Consider the following 15,288-nt stretch of genomic DNA (forward strand, 5'->3'; position numbering starts at 1 on the left):
CCCCAGAATTTGAGTGGAAAGAATAATAACTATGACTTTTGAAGATTTTGAAAAAAAAAGTAATGAAAAGCGATAGCCTTCATAGATATTAAAAGTATTTGTTGTAGACTAAATTGCATTGACTTTATACTTAACTGGGATCTTATCTGGGTAGAGAATTCTTCCTCAAAATTCTATAGATACTGTTTTGTAGTCTTTTGTTATTTAGGGTTAAGTAAGAGGGCAAACTGGTTTATTTTTCTTTGCAGTCATTTTACTTTTTAATTTTGTTTTTAGGGTTTTTTTGTCTTCGGAATTTAAAATGTTTGCAATACTCACCTGAATAAAAATTTACCTTTTCAAAATTTGTGACAATCTAAACTCTGAGTTCCCTAATAGTGCTTGTTTTAGTTTATGTGTGGCTTCTTTTGGTAATAGTTTCTGCTTCATGACTTTTATGTTTCTTTATAAATACATCTCTTAGTTTTAGGATACTGTTTTCTTCCCCTAGACAAAAATCATCTCTTTGACATTTAATCTCTGGTAATAGTAGGAATGAAATAATAAAAGCAGTGGCTTTTATTTGCCATCCTTGGTTGTGCAGCTCTCACAGGAGGACACCCCAGTGTCCTGGAGTTCATTAAAATCCTCCACCGTCTTGAGGTGGAAATCAACAGGGGAAAACTACTGGCTCCCATTCCACATATGTAATAAATCACACTTCTTATTGTCTTACCCAAATCTACAGAATGTTGTTTTATTCTATCTTATAGATGCAAAGATCCCCTGCACCTTTTTAACTATCTTATTTTCTAGTTGTTCTTTTGTTTTCTTTTGTTTTGTTTTGTTTTCTTTTCTTTGAGGGAATTTCAAGAGGGAGGATTTTTTTTTAAAGATTTTATTTACTTATTTTTACAGAGGTGAAGGGAGGGAGAATGAGAAGGAGAGAAACATCAATATGTGGTTTCCTCTCACGTGCCCCCTACCTGCGGACCTGGCCCACAACCCAGGCATGTGCCCTGACTGGGAATCAAACCAGCCACCCTTTGGTTTGCGTGCCAGCACTCAATCCACAGAGCCACACCAGCCAGGGCTCGAGAAGGATGATTTTTAGTCCGCCTCATCTTAATGTTGTGTTTGGAACTCAAGCCACTGAATTATTTTTTAAAACATATGGGTAGACCTAGGTCAATGAATTCAAATGCGAGGAAAAGGTTAAATTCTTCCACAAGTGTCAGCTAACTCTGACAAAAGCGAAAAGAGGAACAGCTTTTGTTAAAGAAAATTACAGGGTATACAGTTATTGAGAAGGAAGGCTTTCATAGTGTGGAAGGGATTGCTCCTCCTTCCACTGTAACTCGGACTAGCACAGACAGAGACAAGTGGGGTCATTCCTAGACATTAGCCCAACAGTGGACACAGACAGGATGGATCTTGGATGGTGAGTAAACATCCTTATTATTCTTTGAAAGGCAATTTTGAATTAAGTGATCTCAGTGACAGGCTGAGGTTTAGGATAGGTGCTGTTTTCTGTCCTTCCTGCCCAAGAATGCTAATATGTATTAAGGACGTATTTATACAGAAGCCAAAAGTACAAACACTGGGGAAAAAGAATGGTCTATTCTAGAAAGCAGTAGCTGAAGTTCCAAAGCCATTCTCCCCTTCTTGGAACATCTATTGTAGGTTGATTACATAGCTCCAAGGCAGGGAGCTTTTAAAAAAATTTCTATGAAAGACATTTGACTGCCACTTGAAGGAGAAAATTATTGAGCTGCCCAAAATGTTATAGCTTGTTGGTTTTTTAAGTGCTTAATTTTAATTTTGTAAATTCTTTTCAAATATTTCAACATCACAGTTGTTGATTTTAAGAATCATTAAATTTTAAAATACCTACATAAAGATGGCAAATAATAGGGGGAGGATTTTGTGTCTACCAGGATCAGTTTGGTCCGGGGATGGGGTAGTAAGATAGAGAAGGTAGAAAGGGACAGGCCAAGGAAAAGGAAGAGGAAGAAGAATATAAATAGAAAATACAGAACCTAGATAATGAATCACAAATAGGCCTTGGGAGATTCTGAGTAGAGTGAGGTGGTGGAAAGAAGTAGAGTAATTCGATTAGCTACTGGGTATTGAGCATGCTTGGTGTGCTGTGTACTTTATTACTGTTGTTTCAGTGAATTTTAATCTTCTCAATGACTCCCAGGCAGATAATATCATCACTGTGTTTTATGAATGAGGTAACTGTGGCTAAAGAAGCTAAAGGTCACACTGCTCTTAAGGAGTAGAGCTAAAAATCTTTCTTGCCACTTGGTTCCACACCACAAAGTTTCTCCATGCCCTGGCAGGTCCCTCTGTCAGTGACTTAATGGGGAAGGGTCACAGCTACACTTCTCTTGGATCATGGCAGCTGGGGTCATTACTTATTATTGTTCTTTGAAAATTTAAGTAATTCTCATCTACCCAGTGCTTACTGGTTTGGGAAATAGCTTTGCTGCTTTTATTTTGAAAATTAGAATTTAATTTCCAAGTAAAGATTTCTTTTCCCTTCAGTGGAATTCTCAAATAGTACCCATTTGTGAACATTGTATAGATTCTAGATTCTCTTTGATTAATGAGATTATGAGCAGGAATTTCACAATATAAATAGTCATTAAATAATGTTTAGTCTTATCTGAAATAAAGAAATGCAAATTAAAATAGTGAAATAGTATTTTTCTTTTATCAAAGTAGAAAATATTTTGTTTAAAAAACAAGCAAGCAAAAATTCTACTTGCTGCTAAGGAAAGAGGAACATTTATACCCTCATTATCAGAGGATGGTAATATAGTCTTTCTGGACAATAATCTGGTGACACATATCAAAAGCCCTTAAAATGTGTTTCCATTACCAAGCAGTTCAACTTTTAGGAATTTATTGCAAGGACACAACCATATATGTTTGTAAAGTTTTAGTGATGTGGATATTTTTCTTGCCCTTGTTTCTAATAGGGAAAATCTTGGAAACAACTTAAGTTTCTAAAGATAGGTAACTGGTTAATTAGGGAACATCTATAATGGATACCTCACAATCATTAAAAATGCTATTGTAGAACAATTTTTAATGTGTTTAGATTAAGAACAAAAAAGCAGAATATACACTTCTACTACGTTTATATATAATACTTGTACACACACAATGTTAATCAGATATGTAGGTGATTTCTATTCTCTACTTTGTGCTTTTAAACTTGGATTACATCTGTAGGCAGAAAAAGAAAATTAGATACCTAAAAAAACAGAAACCAATAACTCATAAGTTATGAAATGTCATTGTTAGGGCTTTGGCACTTTGTGTTTAACTTTTTGTCTCTTGACTCCTCTTCAAAAATACTTACCTTATCCATAATTCACTAGATCTTAATAGGCCTGTTTTCATAGAATGGTCTATGTGAAAGAGACCAGAGCTCTCATTTCCTTCTTTTACGGATGCAATGGCATGGCCCTAGAGTAAGTGACACATTGGGAAGAAGAACAGTGTGGTGATTAAATGGTTACACTTTGGAATCTGAGTGCTGGGGTTTGAATCTCAGCTTTTCCCACCTTCTAGCGATGTGGCCTTGGCCAAGTTGCTTGACGACTGTAATCCTCAGTTTGTTATCTGTATAATAGGGATAATTGTGACTTGTCATAAGGTGGTTGTGAGGTTTTAATGAGTTAATCATTAAAGTGCTTAGAACCTTGTTCTGATAACTACTAAGTAATTATTATTAGTTGTTTTTACTATTATTACTGTTAGGATTAAGAAATAGAAGAAAAATGATTGGTGCAAGATTACACAACTACTTGATGGCAATATTAGAACTAGAATTCAGGAAGATTGTTCCTCAGGCAGGTACTTAATACCCTCTGAGCCTGTCAGGACAACCCCAGACTTGGCTCCAAGGGGAGCTAACCTGAAGTAGGCAAAGCCCAAGTACAAGGCCTGCCACTTCTTTTTTATTTATTTATTTAATCTTATATATTTTTTATATTACCTTTTAGTCTCCTTATACCCTCCTACCTCCAATAGTCACCACACTGTTGTCCATGCCCATGAGTCCTTTTTCCTTTTTGCTCAATCCCTTCACCCCCTAACCACCACCCCCCCCAACTAGCTTTCCATCTCCATTTTCCTTTTTTGTTCAGTTTATTCATTAGATTCCACGTATGAGTGAAATTGTATGGTATTTGTCTTTCTCTGACAAGGTCAGACACTTCTGATTACAGTGGGAAACCAAGTACTGGAGAAGAGGGTGAGGCTAAGGAAGCTAAGAACCAGGTTAGGCACAGAGATAAAGCCTGAAGCAAAGGCTAGTGCAGGAGAGAAGATATGATTCAGATACTTTTATAGACCACCAGCTGTGGCCTTCATGGTGGGTCAGCATGGTTTAAAGACCCAAGGTCTGGGTGATTAAATAGACAAATAGGGTGCATGGGGGAATTGCAACTATAGCTGCAAGAAGATGCTTGACCAATAGTAATAAAAAAAGAATGAGGTGGAAACTGGGAGGGTCCAGGACAAAGAGCCTCCAGAGCCCAGGCATCCAGTTGTGATTATCCTAAAGTCACTGCCTAAATATGATGAGTCATAAAGAAGCAAAATAATGATAAAATTTGCTTTAAAAATTCCTCTGGCAGCAGAGCACAGAAGTGATTTGGGGTGACAAGATCATTTAGAAAACTATTATAATAATTCAAGAAAAGGTGTTAAAGGTATGAAACCAGGGCAGTTATGGTGGGGTCAGAGAGGCAAGGATGCATTTAGAAAATTTTTAGGACTAGAATTGACAGGATTTGGGTTTTAGCAAGTATGGAGCTTGGAAGGAGAGGTCTAAGTACATAGTGGAGTCCTTCATAAAATGGGGAATATGTAGGAAATAGATTGGGTTTGGGCTTAGGGAAAAAGAGGGAAGAGGTTGAGTTCATCTTTTAACATGCTGCATTTGAGATCCTGTGGAGCAGCTGAATGGAGATGTGCAAGTAGACAAGTAAGTATACAGGCACAAAGCTCAAGAAAGAGTTATGGGCTCTCAAGAGTTATGGAGTGGACATTAAGAGTCTCCAGCATAAGTACAGCTGATTGTTGAAATTCTTGTTGTGGGTGAGATCACTAGGGAGATATGGTGGAGTGAGAAGAAGCCAAGGATGAAACCTGTAAAACTTTGATATTTAAGAAGGTAGAAGAGGATGAAGAGTCCAAAACAGATACCAAGGAGGGCCTACAGAGATTGGAGCAAAGCAGGAGAGAGATGCAAGAAAGAGAAGGATGTATCCATGGAAAGACCCAGCACATTTACTAAACTTCTACATTGAGCACATGAGATACAACAGGAAAAGTGACTTTAGGGATTCAGTGTTAAGGACTGAGTTGTGTCCTCTCAAAATTCATATGTTGCAATCTTAACCCCATACCTCAGGATGTGATCATGTTTGGAGATAATCAAATTAAAATGAAGTCATCCAGGTGGGCCCTAATCTAAGATAACAGATATGTTGATAAAGAAGAGGAAATTTTGGCACAGAAACTCATATAGAGGGAAGATGATGTGAACAGCCATAGAGAAGACAGTCATCTACCCACCAAGGAAAGAGGCCTGGGAGAGATCCTTCCCTCATGGACCTCAGAAGAAATCAGCACTGCTGATCATTTTGGACCTCTGGCTTCCAGAACTGTGAGACAATACGTTTTTGTTGTTTAAGCCAGTCAGTTTGTGGTACTTTGTTACTACATCCTATCAATGTAAAAATGTCCAAACCTGAAGAGAATTTTTATAAGAGTTTATTTGAGCCAAACTGACAATTGCTGGGAAGCATGATCTCATATGCTTTGAAGAGTGGCAGTTTTTCCGTTTCTTTTATGCATTTGGAATTAAGGAGGGAACATAAGGAAGATTATATGAAGGTGAGAAAAAGCAAGGCGGAGATTGGATTACAGGATAGTTAATAAGATTATGTACCAATTAATAAGATTATGTGCTCTTTTGAGGATGGTTACCCTTCTGAGGGGTCTGAAAAAGAGGCATTTCAACAGTGTGTTAACCTAGATATACAAAACCAATGGACAAGGCTTGCTTAAGGCAAAGATAAACCTTCTACTAAAGAAGTTATATGCCTGGGACCTGCCCAATTAGAAACTTTTTACTATATCACCTTGTGAGGTTACTTTCAGTTAGATTTGTTACAGCACTCTTTTTCATTCACAATCCCTGGCAAACTAATAAACTTGGTGAATGTGCACAATACCTTGGTAAGAGTGCATTCAGCCAGAGAAAGAAACTAAACAAATGGCTCAGACATGGGAGGGGGAGTGTCCAAAAAAGATTAGGTTACCTAAGCTAAGAGGAGAGAGATGTTTCACAAAGCAGAGGGTAGTCACAAGGTCAAATTCTGCAGAAAGGTGAAGTAGGAGAATGACTAAAAATGTCAGTTTCAAGGCCTTCAGTGACCTTTATAGAACATTCCTAGTTAAGTAGGAATAAATCTCAGAGAGCTCAGAATATGGAGACAGCAGATAGACTGCAAAACATTTGCTGATGAAAGGGGACTTCTTCACTGGACCCAGCTCACCTCTGCTGTCCATAAAGAGCTTCATGGAAACAACTTAAGAGTCGAGTTAGCCAGACCTGGAGTCTCCTCCAACTTAATAGCTAAACATAGGAGAGAAGAGTCAATACTTCTTACTCCACCCAAAACTGCTTTGGGAAGGATTTCAGGAAGAAAAGGATTTTTTTAAGTTGTCACTTTACATACTGGGGTTTTGGTATGAACACAGATTATATTTTGTTTCATTAAGCCATAAGAAAGTCGTTATTCAATGCTTCTCAGAGATGAAACCCATGGTGAATCTGCTGATGTAAAGAAGAAAACAAGTTTGAGTGAAATTTTGGGAATCATCTATAATTTAAACAAGCAGGAAAAAACATAGAATTGGAATGGAAAAGCACTAAAGCATTTTCTTAGAAAGCTTTGAACATTAAATGAGGGTCTAAAATATCCTTTCTGTAATCTCAGGGATATTATTGGCAAAATAATCCAAATGTCACAATTCTATATTAGGGGATCAAATTAATCAGATTTGGCTGAAAGATCTAAGAAAAGACCTAATGGAAAAAAATGAGCATTTAGTTAAGTAAACCACTTAATCACTACTAGCCAGAAGCTAATCATGGGGTAAAACCTGAAGTAAATAACTACCCACAGGTAAAGCTAGATCATCACCCCAATCTTACAATTATTTTCAACCAACTAAACAATAAATCTTATGAAGAACCTAATAGTTTTAAGAATAAACTTAAAGAATACACTAAAACAATACAGAAGAAATGGCCAACATATAGTTTTTAGAGTCTAATTGGGAATAGAAAACAATAATTATAAATTACAAAAGTAATCCATACAGTTAATAATTATGATTTTTATTTTTTAATTTAACATCATTGTATTTTTTCCATTACCATTTATACTCCTGTTATACCCCCCTAATCTCAGTAATCACCACACTGTAGTCCATGTCCATGAGTCCTTTTTCCTTTTTGCTCCACTCCTATACCCTCTCACCTCCCCCCAACTGGCAGTCATCCTGCTCTCCACCTATGAGTCTGTCCCCATTTCCTTTGTTAATTCAGTTTGTTCATTAGAGTCCACATATGAGTGAAACCATATGGTATTTGTCTTTCTCTGACTGGCTTATTTCACTTAGCATTAATATTCTCCAGGTCCATCCATATTGTTGAAGAGGGTAAAAGTTTCTTCTTTTTTACAGCCAAGTAGTATTCCACGTGCAAATGTCCAATATTTGTTTTATCCACTTGTCTACTGATGGACACTTGGGCAGCTTCCATATGTTGGTGATTGTAAATAATGCTGCATTGAACATAGGGGTGCTTATGTTCTTTCAAATTAGTGTTTTGGTTTCCTTCAGATATATTCCCAGAAGTGGGAAGTTGGGTCAAAAGGCAGATACTTTTTTAATTTTTTGAGGTATCTCCATAAGCTTTCCACAATGACTGCACCAATCTGCATTCCTACCAACTGCATTCCCAGTGCAACATTCCCAGTGCAAAAGGGTTCCCCTTTCTCCACATCCTCGCCAGCACTTGTTGTTTGTTGATTTATTGATGATAGCTATTCTGACAGGTATGAGATGATACCTCATTGTGATTTGAATTTGCCTTTCTCTGATGATTAAGGGACATTGAACATCTTTTCTTATGTCTATTGGCCATCTGTATGTCCTCTTTGAAGAAGTGTCTATTCAGATTCTTTGCCCTTTTTTAATATGGGCCATTTGGTTTTTGGTGTTGAGTTTTGTAAGTTCTTTATTTCCAAAAATAATACAGGGGTTGATTTCCAAAATTTTGGAAATTGTTAGATGTATCAACAAATATGTTCTTCCATTCTGTTTTTATTACGTTGATGGTTTTCTTTGCTGTGCAAAAACTTTTTAGTTTGACATCGTCCCATTTGTTTATTTTTTCTTTTGTTTCTGTTGCCTGGGAAGATATATTAGATAAAGTATTGCTATGAGCAATGTCTGAGATTTTGCTGCCTATGTTTTCTTCTAGGATTTTTATGTTCTCCAATCTAACATGTAAGTCTTTGATCCATTTTGAATTTATTCTTGTGTATGGTGTAAGAAGGTGGTCTAATTTCATTTTTCTGCGTATATCTGTCCAATTTTCCCAGCATCATTTATTGAATAGACTATCATTAGCCCATTATATGTGTTTGGTTGCTCTGTCAAATATTAAATAATTAACTGTAATGGTGTGGGTTTATATTTGGGCTTTCTGTTTTGTTCCAATGATCTATGTGTCTGTTCTTATTCTAGTACCATGTTGTTTTGATTACTATGGCCTTACAGTATAGTTTGGTATAGGTAGCATGATTCCTCCAACATTGCTCTTCTTTCTCAGGAATGCTGTTGCTATGCAGGGCATTTGTGGATCCATATAAATTTTTGAAATATTTGTTCTAGTTCTGTGAAATCCATCATTGGAATTTTGATAGGAATTGTGTTGAATCTATAGATTACTTTGGGTAGTCTGGACATTTTAATGATGTTAATTCTTCCTATCCATGAACACAGTATGCACTTCCACTTATTTGTATCTTCTTCAGTGTCTTACAATTTTCCAAGTACAGAGCTTTTACATTCTTGCTTAGGTTAATTCTTGGATATTTTATTCTATTTGAAGCAATTGTAAATGAGGTTATTTTCTTAATTTCTTTTTTTGTTAGTTTGTTATTGGCATATAAAAATGCAACTGACTTCTAGATATTAATTTTGTTTCCTGTTCTTCACTGAATTCATTCAGTTGTAGTAGTTCCTTGGTAGAATCTTTGGGGTTCTCATGGCATCTGCAAATCAAGACAGTTTTACTTCTTTGTTTCCAGTATGGATGCCTTTTACTTCTTCTTGTTGTCTAATTGCTTTGGGTAGGACTTCCAGCACTATGTTGAATAAGAGAGTTGAAAATGGACATCCCTGTCTTGTTTCAGATTTTAAGGGGAATGCTTGTAGTTTTTGCCAGTTGAATATGAGGCTGGCAGTGGATTTGTCATATATGGCCTTCATTATGGTTAGGTATGTTCCCTCCAGTCCCACTTTGCTTGGAGTTTTTATCATAAATGGGTGCTGGATTGCATCAAATGCTTTTTCTGCATCTATTCATATGATCATGTGGTTTTTATCCTTCATTTTGTTTATGTGGTATATCACATCTATTGATTTGTGAATGTTGTACCAAACTTACATTCCCAAAATAAATCCCACTCGATCATTGTGTATAATCTTTTTGATGCATTGTTATATTCAGTTTGCTAATATTTTGTTGAAGATTTTTGCATTATGTTCATCAGAATTGTTGGCCTATAACTTTCTTTGTAGTGTCTTTATCTGGTTTTAGAATTAGGATAATGGTGGCTTCATAAGTAAGTCTGGGAGATTTCTCTCCTCTTGAATTCTTTGAAATAGTTTGAGAAAGAGAGGTGTTAGCTCTTCTTGGAATGTTTGGTAAAATTCACCTGTAAAGCCATTTGGTTCAGGGCTTTTTTTGTTGTTGTTGGGAGTTTTTGGATTACTGCTTCAATTTCACTAGGTTTAATCTATCTGTTCAGATTCTCTGATTCTTTCTGATTTAGTTTTTGAAGATTGTATGTTTCTAGGAATTTACCCATTATATCCAGGTTGTTCAGTTTGTTGTCATGTAGCTGTTCATCACATTTTCTTACAGTCCTTTGTATTTCTTTGGTGTCTGTTGTTATTTCTCCTCTTTCATTTCTGATTTTATTTATTTGGGTCTTTTCCTTTTTTTTTCTTGATGAGTATGGTTAAAGGTTTGTCAATCTTGTTTATCTTTTCAAAGAACCAACTCATGGATTCATTGATCTTTTGTATCATATTTTTAGACTCTATTTCATTTATTTCTGCTCCAATCTTTATTATTGCCTTCTTTCTACTCACTTTGGACTTTGTTTGTTCTTCTTTTTCAAGTTCCTTTAAGCATAAAGTCAGATTGCTTACTTGAGCTTTTCCTTTTTTTTTTTTTTTTAGATAGGTCTGTAATACTATGAATTTTCCCTCTTGGGACTGCTAGTCCTATGTCTCACAGATTTTGGGGGGTCATGGTGTCATCTTCCTTTGTTTCAAGGTGTATTTTGACTTCTTTCTTGATCTTGTGTAGACCCATTCATTATTTAATAACGTTATTTTGCTCCCATGTCGTGTATTTTTCAGTGTCCTTCTTATGATTGACTTCTAGTCTCATAGCATTGTAGTCAGAGAGGATGCTTATCTGAAGACTGAGATATTATCTCAGTCTTCTTAAATTTATTGAGACTTGTTTTGTGTCCTAGCATGTGGTCTATCCTAGAAAACATTCCATGTACACTTGAAAAGTATGTATATTGTGCTGTTTGGGGGTGAAATGCTCTGAAGATATCAATTAAATCCATTTGATCTAGTGTGTCATTTAAGGCCACTGTCTTCTTGTTGATTTTCTGCCTGAAAGATCTATCTGTTGAAGTCAGTGGGGCATTAAAATCCCCAGCTATGACTGTATTTCTGTTGATCTTTCCCTTTATGTCCCTAGAGATTTGCTTCACTTATTTAGGTGCTCCTATGTTGGGTGCCTAAATGTTTACTAGATTTATATCCTCTTGTTGGATTATTTCCTTTATCACTATGTCATGTCTTTCTTTGTGTCTTATTATAGCCTTGGTTTTAAAGTCCATTTTGTTGGATATAAGTACTGCTAACCCAGTTTTTTTCCTTTCCATTTGCATGAAATACGTTTTTCCATCCCTTCAGTTTTAGCCTATGTGTATCTTTTAATCTGAGATGAGTCTCTTGAAGGAGTATATATAAGGGTCTTGTTTTCTTATCAGCTTATCTACCCTATGTCTTTTGATTGGAGCATTTAAACCATTTACAATTAATGTGATTATTGATAGATATGCATTTAGCACCACTTTATTGTTAGACTATTTTCCTTTTCTCCTTCTTCTTCTTCTTCTTCTCCTTCTTCTTCTCCGTCTCCTTCTCCTCCTTCTCCTCCTCCTCCTCCTCCTTCCTTCTTCCTTCTTCTCCTCCTTCTTGATGCAAGCCCTTTAACATTTGTTGTAATACTGGTTTGGTGTTAACAGACTCCTTTAGCTTTTTCTTGTCTGGGAAGCTCCTTATTTCTCCTTCAATTTTAAGTAATAGCCTTACTGGGTAAGGTAGCCTTGGTTATAGGTACATGTTGTTCATCACCTTGAATATTTCACACCACTCCCTTCTGACATGAAATGTTTCTGTTAAGAAATCAGATGATCTAATTGGTGCTCCATTGTGGGTAACTACCTGCTTTTCTCTTCTGGCTTTTAGGATTCTCTTCTTGTCTTTAAGCCCTGTCATTTTAATTTAGATGTGTCTTGGTGTACACCTCTTTGGGTCTTACTTTTTGGGGACTCTCTGAGCTTCCTGGACTTGTGTGTCTTTTTCCCTCACCAGATTAGAGAAGTTTTTCATCATTATTTCTTCAAATAAATTCTCAAGCCCTTGCTCGCTCTCTTCTCCTTCTGGTATTCCCATTATGCAATTGTTGTTACACTTCATGTTGTCCAAAATGTTTGTTAAATGTATGCATTACTCATAGACATGGACCACAGGGTGGGGATTGACTATGGGAGCAGATGGTGGGTGGAGCTGGCAAGAGCAATGGGGAAAAACTGTAATAGAACAACTTAAAAAAGAATATAAAATTTCAGTTGAAGACCCATACTTTTTCAAAGTAAATAAATAAATACAGCTCAGTATATTATGAGGTTTTCTCCCTTTGCTCCTGCTCAATAGTTAGCAGCATAGAAACTTGACAGGTTAGGCAATTTAAATATAATATATGATACAAAACTCATGTGGACAAATTGCTTCTTGCCAATATTTTGAATGCAAGTCAAATCACAGATTTCCCAAAGAAATTTTTTATGATCTCAGTAGTATGTTAATAGTTTTACTTATGTATTCAGGTGACCATGCTAGAAAATAATCTCTAGTACAATTCATTTGGTCTCTGTAATATTGATTTAAGAAACACAAAAAAATCCTTATACACTGGTCAGCCTAAGCCTCATAGACAAAATGCTTATTCATGGGTAGACACTAATGTGCCTGGCTTTCCACAGTGTCATTTAAAATATTGTTCTAATTTGGTGGAGTAAATGATTTTCTAATAGCCCCTGGGAGCTACTCTGCCTTATAATGTGCCTATCTCAATGTAAGTAGTACCTGATACTTATAAAATGTTGGTACATAAATATATCTTTGAAGTGATACTAAACAAAAACCAGTATGGCAAATTGCAAAAATTAAAACCTTTTGCTTCCTCAAAAATAAATAAATTAATTAAAAGTTTGTTAAGCTCACCTTTTTGTTTTAAAATTCTTTTTTCTTTTTCTGCTCCCTGAATGTTTCTTTCTACCTTTTCTTCCAAATCACTGGTCAATCCTCTGCTTCATCCAACCTACTGTTTATTCCTTCCAGTGTATTATTTATTTCAGATATTGTGGTCTTTTTTCTGACTGGTCCTTTTTTATAGATTCTATAAAAATCTTTTATAGAGACTCTTTTATAGAGTCTTTTTATCCTGCTACTGAGTATCCTTATAATCATTACTCTAAACTCTCTGTCTGGTGTATTGTCTGTCTCCATTTCATATAGTTCTTCTTCTGGAGAATTCTCTCGTTCTTCATTTGGGGTCTGTTTCTTCATCTTTCTACTTTGGCTGCTTCTTAGTATTTCCCACCTTAGTTGTTAAACTGATCAGTGATATAAACTCGAGCTGTAATCAGCAGCCTAGCTTAAGCACCACAGGGTGGGGCAGAGTAATTCCTGTGGGTGGGCTATTACTTCCCCTCAAGCTGATGCCACTTGGAGAGGAGTGCTCTGCCTGAGAAAGATGGCTTCTGCAGTATGGAGAATGATTTAGCACAGGGATCTTGGCAGTTGTTCCTTCAATTCTCTCCTCAGATCCACCCACCCCAGACTCTCCTCAAATGTCTCTAATCTACTCTGCACTCCCTCTGTCAGAGCCCAGGGTAAGTGGCTGCAAACAAAATGTTGTGTGTTGGCCCTTTAAGAGGCTCTCAGCATCTCCAACTGTCTCTCCCTGGCAGAAACCCTGCTGCTTTTCACAGCTGGATGTTATCTGGGTTCCTTTATGGTTCTGGTGCTATAGGCTGTGGAGCCTGGTTTGGGGTGTAGACCCCACATTCTCAGGGGTAACCCCCTGGCCACTGAAATATCCCTTCAGAACTTTGGCTGTGGCCTGTTGGAGCCTAGCCCCAGCCCTCTCGCGTCTCCTCTGCACTCCCTACCAGTCTTGTTGCAGTGAAGGAATTTCTTCTATCTGTCATTGGTTATAAGGCTTCCCTCCAGCCAGTGCTTAGTTGACTGTTCAGGATGATTTGTCTGCAATTTAGTTGTAATTCCAGATTGGTTGTTGGAGGAAGTTAGTGTAGCTTCCACTTACTCCTCTGCCATCTTGGATCTCAATAATTGTGATTTTTAAAAAATGAATATAAATGACAAAAATATTCTCACTAGATATTAAAGAAACACCAATTCAAACACTAATTAAATATTTTCATTTGTTAAATTAAACAGTAAACAAACACATGAATGATCTAATTAAAAATGGGCAAAAGACTTAAAAAGCCATTTCCACAAAGAGATATGTAAGTACAGATGACAAATAAGTACATGAAAAGATGTTCAATGTCATTAGCCATTGTGGGAATTAAAACCACAGGGAGATATCACTACACACCTATCAGAATAGCTAGAATAAAAACTAAGCACATAACCCCATCATAAGTTGAGAAGCATCTGTTCAAGCAAACACTGCCTATTTCTCTGTGTTCTAGCAGTGTTTTCAGTTCACTCAACACCTTTGTTCCAAGCATGTGCCACACATTAAAATTATACCAAGGATGAGTAAATATGATATCGGTCCTCAAGGAGCTCAGTATAGTGGTAAATATATCAAATGTGATGACTTTTTTAAATAGCAGTGGAATGTGTGAAGTTCCACAGAGGCACAAAGGCAGCTGTCTTCTATTTGTCTGTAGGCAGTATTGTGTGTTGAATAAGTGCCAGAGTTTTGAGTCAGTCAGACTGGTGTCAAGTAATTAGTCAATAAGTAGTTTTATTCATATTAGCAGTATCATCTTGGGGAAACTATCCAACTGCCTGAACATCAGTGCCCCCATCTATAAAATGCAGCTATTAGTACTTAACCAATGCCATGAAGGTTTTAAGAATTTATCATGGATATAAAATCTTGTGGAAATAAAAAATATTGTAGCCTTCTCATTCTTTCCTTTAAGATCTATTATTTCTTTATTTTATTTTATTTTTCAATTACAGTTTACATTCAGTATTATTTTATATTAGTTTCAGGTATACAGCATAATGATTAGATAATCATATACTATACAAAGTGTTTGCCCCAATATTTACAGTATGCATCTGGCACCATACATAGTTAGCACAATATTGTTGACTATATTCCCTATGCTGTACTTTACACCCTGTGACTATTTTGTAACCACCAGTTTGTACTTCTTAATTTCTTCACCTTTTCAACCAGTCTCCCAACTCCCCTCCCCTCTAGCAAATGTCTGTTCTCTGTGTCTATAAGCCTCTTTCTATTTTGTTTGTTCATTTATTTGGTTTTTTATATTTCACAAATAAGTGAAATCATAGGGTGTTTGTCTTTCTCTGACTGACTTATTTCACTTAGCATAATAC

At 36.3% G+C, this 15,288-nt stretch overlaps 1 protein-coding gene across 2 annotated transcripts in view; it reads left to right on the forward strand.

Annotated features, from left to right (window-relative positions):
* The first annotated feature begins 1,287 nt into the window (after nt 1–1,287).
* CD86 (CD86 molecule) overlaps nt 1,288–15,288 on the forward strand; it is a 62,817-nt gene continuing 48,816 nt past the window's right edge. The window contains exon 1 of one of the 2 annotated variants that reach the window (XM_045851917.1): nt 1,288–1,420. In XM_045851917.1, coding sequence (XP_045707873.1) covers nt 1,407–1,420 — 14 coding nt within the window. In that variant the 5' untranslated portion in view covers nt 1,288–1,406. The remainder of the gene's footprint in view (nt 1,421–15,288) is intronic. The other variant, XM_045851918.1, reaches the window with a different exon arrangement.

This window comes from Phyllostomus hastatus, unplaced genomic scaffold, assembly GCF_019186645.2.
Source record: "Phyllostomus hastatus isolate PE091 unplaced genomic scaffold, TTU_PhHast_1.1 phas_contig_86, whole genome shotgun sequence".
NCBI classification, from domain to species: Eukaryota; Metazoa; Chordata; class Mammalia; order Chiroptera; family Phyllostomidae; genus Phyllostomus; species Phyllostomus hastatus.